Consider the following 9190-nt stretch of genomic DNA (forward strand, 5'->3'; position numbering starts at 1 on the left):
TTAAAACGTCAATTACAGGATAAGACAACATTACTTTATTTTTCCAAAAGACAATAAAACCAATTTTATAAATCAGAAAAGTTTTAATTTTGTTTCATAATGATCAATGATTAAAATACAAATTAAAATGGGCTTGTTAAAAAAAAACCGAGAATCAACATTTAACCCTGACAACTTGAACAATGTTTTGAAGGAGAGAAAGAACAGTGTTCATGACTTTTCATTAGATGAGCTACAATCAGCTGTGACAAGATAAGAGGGGGAGAAGGAAATAAACATGGATATTTGCAATAATAACTCCAATATCGATCCCACATTCTATTCTGATTCCAACAAGGACTTACAATTATAACTCCTTTACAAATCCTCAGGGCTACTCTCCGTCTTTTCTGAACATCCATGAATGTTCAGTCAGATTTTGAATATATTTGAATCCATTTAGGAAAGGATGTTCACTAGTCAGGAATTAAATAATAATGACAACTGCTAAGTAAAAGAAAATTCCTTCTTTATATTACAAATTAACGGGACAGCTAACAAACACACAAACGATTGTTGAAGTACCCCAACGTACACTAACAAAACAAAGCTTTTTCATTTTATTTTTTGTTTCAATTTAAATAACTTTTCATCAAGACGTTTGAAAAAGGATATTTATTTTATACACAAGGCAACAAAGTTAAATAAGCAACATATTGGATTTGACATTTGTGAATGATTCAACAGTAAAATAATCAACTATTTGCAATTTTGGAATGGTCATAAAAATGTAGGTTTTTTATAAATAAACCCTGTTCCAATTACTTGATTTAGACGAACACAAATGTTTCTGCAGACACCCTTGTTAGCGATTTAAATAGTCTTTAATGAAGTTTTTGTTTATACTTTTTGTCAAAAAAGACTTGAAAAGTACTCTCATCCCAACAAAATATTGTTATCATGACAATACTAATTCGAAATATCCAAGATAATTATATTATTTGCAAAGTTATTTTTAAACTGAAAGTCATATGATAAAAATTGAGATTGGACGAAAAAAAACAAATCATTATTTGTTGAAGAATATTAAGTAACATAGCCACTTTGTCAAATAAGCTCAAATACATTCAAACCTGTAGTAAGTGTTTAGTCAAGGCAAACATTAAAAAAATAACCACTTAGTGAATGTTTGATATTTTTTATTTAAAAATTAGACATGACTACTTAGATCTGTTCAACCCTTTGGCATTGAATGACAGGTTTACAGAGGTACTCTATTAAACGGATAATAAAAGATAGTCCTTATATTGTGTTTTTGATTACGAACACGGCGATGAGTTGGCGTCCACCTGTATACAATATTCATTTTGACCATTTTCCCATAGCTCGATATTGTAAATATTGTTATACTACTCTGACGTAAATTAATATTTGAAGTGATTGTATAAATATTATTATTTTAATCATTTCCCAGTTTTCCTGCAGATGGTAAAATATGGGATTATAATATGTTTAAATATTTCCTTTCATCTTATTTTTGTTAATCGAACGAAAAAATATCAATACAATTTTTTATTTATTTAGCTGAGTATAAGCACAATTTCAAACAAAATTTGCAAATACTTGCATGAAGAAATGTGAGATAATGCTTAAATGTACATGTACGTATAATATATTGATTGCATGTATTCAGGAACTTTTGAGTTATACCGGTAGTTGCATAAATACGCGGACTAATTTTTAAACGCTTATATCTTGAGGTTCCGTGATCAGAAATAAAAAATTCTAGCACAAGTAACTCGGTAAATCTTTTGGCTTTGTTTTTTTCTTCTTACTCGCATCAAACAACGTCGTTTACGATGAATGACGAGGCCAAACGTTATATGATTGCCACTCTTAATCAGACTAAAATCAGTGGCCTACTTGGAGATTTTGAGGGACAAGGTCCTTCCATAGGCCCTCAAGATCTCTAATGGGGCCCTTTATCTTCCAGAAGGATGGGGCACCTGCCCATACCTCTGGAATGACTCAGGATTGGCTCGCTGCCAATATGCCGTTTTGGAACAAACACATTTGGCCACCTCAATCACCTGATTTGAATTCCCTTGACTACATTTTGTTGTGGCAAATTGAGAAGAAGGCATGTGCTACCCACCACCCGAATTTGGAATCATTGAAGGCCAGCGTCAATGAGCAATGGGCAGCCATGGAACACCATTACATCATCAATGTGTGCAATGCCTTCCTCGGGTGCTTGTAGGATGTCATAGCAGCTGATGGCGGTTATATTCAGTAAATATATTAAATTTTATACCAGAATAAATTCTCTATAATATAATTATCAAAAAAAAAATACGTCCTTCGAATTTTATTACACATTTAATTATTTACCACAAATAGTCCGCGTATTTATGCAACTACCGGTACATAAATAAATATATAGTTTCGCCTTGTCCATCAGTAGAATTTTCATGATTCGACTATAAATTGCTATTTTTAATTATTTTAAAGGAGAATTTGACAATGCCTCCAAATTATCAAGTACATTTCTAATCCAAACAACGACACCAGCCACCACTGAATGGATCAGAGGTAAAATAATATAATCACCATTATTGTTACTAATATTAGATTTAAATAAGGTTCAAGTACCACCTATGCGCCAAAGAGTACATTAAAAAGAACAAGTACGCTGATTGAATTCATCACAGTTACATTACCTCCATTCCTAACGACACAATCCACAAGTGAGGATATGACAAAAAAGAGCTCATCTTCTGTATTTATGGGCAACAATACGCTGATTGAGTTTATCACAGTTACATTACCACCTTTTCTAACTACGAAAACTACGAAGGCTTCATCATCAATAACGGCCCAAAGCCTTGAGTTCCTGACAGTTACTCTCCCTTCACATTTAACAGCCGCTACTAAAGATCTTTCAAATTCAGGAAATGGATCAATCCTGGATATTTCAGTGACTACCCCTACAACCCTCTCTCTCCATGTACAAAGTTCTAGTTCAATCTTATCGACTCGCTTCAAAAATACAAACACAACCATGAGTGACATGAAATCACCAATGTCATCATTCACAACAGCAGTCTATGTTACAACAAACAATTCCATTCTACAAACTGAGTCGACTCTCTCGAATATTGTCCAGCATAGTAAGGACGGAAATATCAATAATGAAACAATCGAATCATTCAGCCTCACAAGTTCAACTCCAATAAATATTATGACTGTAGGATCTCAAATGGTTTTCGATTCTACAATCGGAAAGCAAGATGAGGTTTTATCATTTAGTACATCTTCAACTACAAAGTCTTTTCCTACCTATGCAACAAATGTAGTTGCAAATAATTCAAATGGCAACATGGAACAAAAAAACAATTTTTCATTAACTACTCCTATAATGGAGGGAGTTTCAAATATAGCTATCCCGTCAACGACTTCCATACTTCACAATTCCTCCTCTTTATTTCTGAATGGGGATTTTTCAATACCAACTAGGGAAAGGAACATATCACTTATAACAACTACATCTCTTACTCCAGAGTCATCAACAAAAATCATTACGAATGGTGCTCATGAACTTATAATGACGTCAAAGACTACGTTCGATCAATTGAACAACAATTCAGGGTTATCATCTACTACCAAGGAATACCATGGCTCCTCCCCTAAATTCCCAAGTAGTGAAAGTCCCTCAGAGTCATCAAGAGAAACAACACCATTGAAATTTACAGAAACACCTGTTTTATCAAATATTGGTAATGAAAGCACGACCACCGACTTTCTTGTTGGGGAAACCAATGGTCATACTGATTTTTTTTCAAATGGAACTAAAAGCTCACCTGCATTTGATATAAATCAATCAACACTTACCTCATTAGCATCATCATCAACTTACCAAGTAAAGAACGACTCTTCCATATCAAACATTTTTCATGCTTCCACCACACCAACAATAGCTCATAACTCATCGTCTTTGTTTTTGGATCAAGACCATATTATACCTACACGTAATCCAACTGGGGTCACTCCTCTCCTATCATTAGTGGATTCAGAAATACCTATTCTATCTAATATGAGCCATTTAAGTCAAAACTCATCCTCCTTAAACGAGAGTCAACATATCATTTCCGAAACAACTATCAATGAATCATCACTTACCACTCCACAATCAAATGATTTCCAAAATAAGACTACAAACATTAACAATTCTTCAATTGTTATTTTGGGACAAGAGAGCCATGGATCATCAACCATTTCTCCTCATAGTGATCTTCACATCACGATTTTATTGAATATCACAACTCCCAGTAGCAAGGCAAATATAACAATGGATAACTTAGATGAGACTTTGTCCACAACTAAAAAACCTAATAATGATGAAATGAGAGTTTCGGCTTCTACGATTATCAAAGAGACAAGTGTCACAATTTCAGCAGGAAAAGATACGATGACTACTCCGTTCTTCACTCCAAGTATCAATCTCTCTTCTACCCCAACTTTAGAATCTATATCAATGACTACAATTCATCTCTTTGGTAATGACACTACTCCTACAACAGGTCCTAAAGTTACTTCTACTGTAATAAAAGCATCTACAACAACAGCTCCGACTACAACAGTAGCTCCAACTACAACAACAACTACAACAACAGTTTCTTCAATATCATCCTCTACAACATCTTCAACCATAACAACAGCTCCGACTACAATACCAGTTTCTACAACAGCTTCGACTACAACAACAGTTTCTACAACAACAATAGCTTCGACAATATCTATCACTACTACAATAGTTTCTACAACATTTTCAACTACAACTTCTTCAACTATAACAACAGCTACGACTACAATGCCAGTTTCTACAACAGCTCCGACTACAACCCCAGTTTCTACAACAGCTCCAACTACAACACGAGTTTCTACAACAGCTCCGACTACAACACCAGTTTCTACAACAACTTCTACAATGTTATTAGTTTCTACTACAACAACAGTTTCTTCAATAACTTTTTCTACAGCATCTTCTACTACAATAATAGTTTCTACATCAACTTCTACTACAACAACAGTTTCTCCAACCTCTACCACAACAACAACAACCACTTTCAAGTTTACATTTATACAAATAATTCCTCACAGAAGTGGGACTAAATCCAAGAATGATTCTTTACCATACTCAAAATATTCTCCTTTTTTGAAATACTCTCCTCAAAGATCAATGAACAGACGACATAATTCAAAACAGCCACAGCTTTGGGGTTAAGAACTTCTTGTGTTTTTTTTAAATTTTTTATCTATATCAAATTGAGTTATTATAATTAATGTATTTATATGCATATGTACATAGGATAATCATCATAATGTTATAACTAAATAAAGAGAATTTTACTTAATACCTACATATGCACATTCAAAGAGCTAGTAAGTATTTCAAAAAGTTATTAAAAGTATATTTAAAATTGAAACACTTTAAAAGAAAAAAAAAGAGTTTTAAAAAGTAACAGAAATTTATCAGTAAAAGGGATTCTTCATATTTTGATTAGAAGAATAAAAAACATTTCAAGTTGAAATGTTTAATAACTTAATAAAAAAGAAAAAAACTATAATATTTTTCAATTAAATGAAATAGGCACTTTTGATCTGCTAAACATTTATTTCTAGACCCTTGATATTTTGACATATGATATTATACAAAGCTTATTGAATATAAGGCTTTTTTCCCTAAATAACGACTTTAAACCGATCTCCTAGTGAAAAACAATTATTTTTGATAAAGCCTACATCAACCCTCGTCTATTCCTCAATAATTCGTTTTCTGAGGGTATTCAAATTGGGCTCACGTTTAGCATAATCCCAGGACCATTACAGGATTTTTCTTTGAGAAGAGGGGCTTTTTTGATTAAACTTTGATTATTTTAAAAGAATCTGTTCGATAAATTACCTTGTTTAAAAGAAAAAAAACAAAAGAATTTTTTACGACAAAAAAGTTTTGTTTTTTTGACAACAAGAATAGGATGTAGCAATGTTTTAATCGAAGAAGTAAACGATGAGGATCAAGGCCGAAATTGCTTCAGTCAATGGAGTAAAAATTGAAGTCATTTTAGTAGTATGACTAGGGCAAGGTCCTCTCCCTTCATAAGATGTCGTTTCATTCGATGCTCAGTTGACTGGGGTACTTTCAATTCCTTGCAAATATTGCACACTTTGATATTGGCGCAATCCACTTTTAAAAATGCGTTCGGATGTTTGAAAAACTTTTTTATTTTTTAATAGAGAACTGTATTAGCAGAATAATAATTATTTGTGTACCTGTTAGATTGCAATTCATCATACCTCTAAAAATAATTAAAATTACGTAAATTATATTATATGTTATTATAATTTGTTGAATAAATATTCGGAATTTATTTATTTATAAATTTCAGAAAATCAATTATAATACCCAAACAGTAGAATCAAGTCTTTAAATTAGACCCCCATCAAAAAAATAAATAACTCATAGACTATGTTTTGAAGTATGTATTATTACATTTTATACATGTGTTATATTGTTGGACTACAATTGACGATATATCATTCAATGTGCTTGTCGTTATTCTGTACAAATTGGCGGAGACGCCTTTTTACCGATTGGCAAGTATTATGCCCAAACATCTTTCGGAATTTTTAACCATACTGCTTAAATACGGTTTCTGGGAGCTCCATAGGTCTCCTTTTGATAATAATGCCATTATTCAAATGTAGTCAAGGCGGTAAGAGAGAAAGAACACGTGGGCCAATCGGTCCTTGTTCTATACTTATATATTTTTTTATTTTTTTTGTACTAAACAGTCTAGTGCTATTTTTGACTTTAGTAAATACATTTTTACACACAAAACTCTTAATTTAATGACGTTCACCTGCCTTTAATCTATAACAATAAATCTTATTTCTTTGAATCAACATTTTATTTCAAATACTTTTCAGTTTCCTCCTAAAACATTCAATCTGATTATATTCAATTCTTTATTTATTTAGAAAAGTGTCTTGTTTAGGATTTATTCATATATTTAGCCATTTTGAATTGAGATTTAGAGTGAGGAAATGTAACATTGTTAATATTATTTTATATAATTCACACCACCTCATCCAACCTGATAGGGCTACTAATTCGATAACCCAAAATTCGCATGAAAAGAAAACATTCACAATAAGATATTACTTTAATTTTTACCTTTAAGAATAACAAATTAAATATTCTTGACACCCAAAGCCTATGTCATTCAAATAACATGTTCAATGATATTTTTTCTGGATGTCATATATATTCATACAACTATTTTTGGGATTTGAACTAATTTATGAATGTGAAAAATGTATGGAATAGTTAAATAAATAATACAATTCCTGAAAAATATAATTATTATAATTGTTCAACTCGGAACAGATCTTCTGGAATACCCATTCGGTTTCTTTTAATATAAAGACACCGCTACAAAGCCTAAAATATCGAATTGTACATAACACTAGAAAACAACAACTTTTGATGAATATGAGATGCAGGAACCAACCCTTGGATGATTATGAAGCTTTAAAAGTGGTTTAATAATATTGGATGAATAATTTATTGGTCGAAGAAACTTGTATCAAATAAAATGACTACCATCTAATAATACTGACAATACTTCTAAAATGACATAATTTATATCTTTTATAGATTTGTTCCACTAATATAATTTGAAGGATGAAGCTCATTTGCATTTTCTCCATTTTCATGTTTTTTTCTTAGAGTATTAGTATTCCAACATAAGTGTATAAGTATTTGAATTAAAAAAGATGTCTTAAACTTGAAGAGGGAGAACCAAAAAAAAAAAAAAACCCTGCTTATCATTAAGAATAAAATGTATTATTTTAAGGCTTTCTTTTTTACCAAGCTCACTAATCCTTCATACAAAGGATGTTCACTAACGGTACAACTGTGCAGTGTACATAATTGTACTGCATATAAAACATGAAGGAAGGCTCAGAATCCCCTTGTCAGATATTAAGTAGTGACAGGGATTGAATCACTAAGAATCTAATTTTGTGAAACTTTAATATAATACCATCCTATAAACAGTATATGCATATAATTTTTCCATGTCCAAGGATAATGCATAGAAACTATATACATATTTATCATCAACTCATTCTCTCCCATAATATCTTAAGCTACGTCTATTTTTCTCATTCATAAAAATTGATATTAAATATGAATGGGAAGTGTACTACATATTATCTTCACTTGGTCAAAAAGAAAATATTCTTGAAGACTAGTGTTTTGTTCATTCATAAAAAGTGTTTTTATTTGGATACACATAGTGTTGCGTCGGACTTTATTTAGGACTTAAGTACACACAAAATACTTCTCACTAATATCCCTCTCACAAACAAACTAAACATATTATATTGGGTTAAACAATAAACTCTTTTTTGAACGTACTAACATGAAAAACCAAAAAATCTAGCATACCAAATATACGTTGCCTGCAAAATTTGACAAGTCACCGTACTGTTTGAACACACCTCGTATATTAACTATAAGTATTTTTTGCTTCAATAATGTACCAAACTAATCAAATTAATACTAAAATAAATGTAGCAGAATCAAATACTCTTCTTTGAGTGAAAACCTATTAGATTTATGCTTCAAAGGTTTTTTTCCTTTTTTGCTTTAAAAACAAATGAAAAATTCGTTACATCTGTTTAATAAAAATCGTTTTAAATAAGGTAATTTCTTATAAACCTGCATTTTTCTTAGGGTTTGATAAATCCATACACCAATATTTGAACTTTACATACCATTTTGCAGAGATTTTGTTTGTTTACACGTACAGTACTGCTTTTTGTAATGCACAAAAATAAATGATATAACATCATGTAATAATCAAACAAAAATTAAGAGAGAATGGAAAATTAAATATTATGTTATAGCTCTAAATTATTGTCAAACAGCTCCTTTGTGCTCCCTTTAAATCTTATTACAACAGCTAAGCAATTTTCTCAAACATTGCTAAAAAACTTGTAAGTAGTAAGGCAGCTAAAACACAATATAAGTTAAGAGAAAAATCATTTTCTGAAATCCAAAAATATATGCAGAACATTAACAGATAAGCATTATCAAGGATGAAACATCTAAATATAGAGTTTCAAGAACATTTATTTGTGAAAA

At 31.2% G+C, this 9190-nt stretch overlaps 1 protein-coding gene across 1 annotated transcript; it reads left to right on the forward strand.

The window, feature by feature from the left end:
- The first annotated feature begins 3213 nt into the window (after positions 1-3213).
- Positions 3214-5270, forward strand: LOC121123718 (uncharacterized). The gene has a single exon (XM_040718843.2). The coding sequence runs from the start codon at positions 3221-3223 to the stop codon at positions 5261-5263; it is 2043 nt and encodes a 680-aa protein (XP_040574777.1). The 5' UTR covers positions 3214-3220; the 3' UTR covers positions 5264-5270.
- Positions 5271-9190: the final 3920 nt, after the last annotated feature.

This window comes from Lepeophtheirus salmonis, chromosome 8 (genome assembly GCF_016086655.4).
Source record: "Lepeophtheirus salmonis chromosome 8, UVic_Lsal_1.4, whole genome shotgun sequence".
NCBI classification, from domain to species: domain Eukaryota; kingdom Metazoa; phylum Arthropoda; class Copepoda; order Siphonostomatoida; family Caligidae; genus Lepeophtheirus; species Lepeophtheirus salmonis.

What these genes read in the sequence shown, in the direction of transcription:
- LOC121123718 (XM_040718843.2), top strand. Translation starts at nt 3,221, where the DNA reads ATGACTGTAGGATCTCAAATGGTTTTCGATTCTACAATCGGAAAGCAA.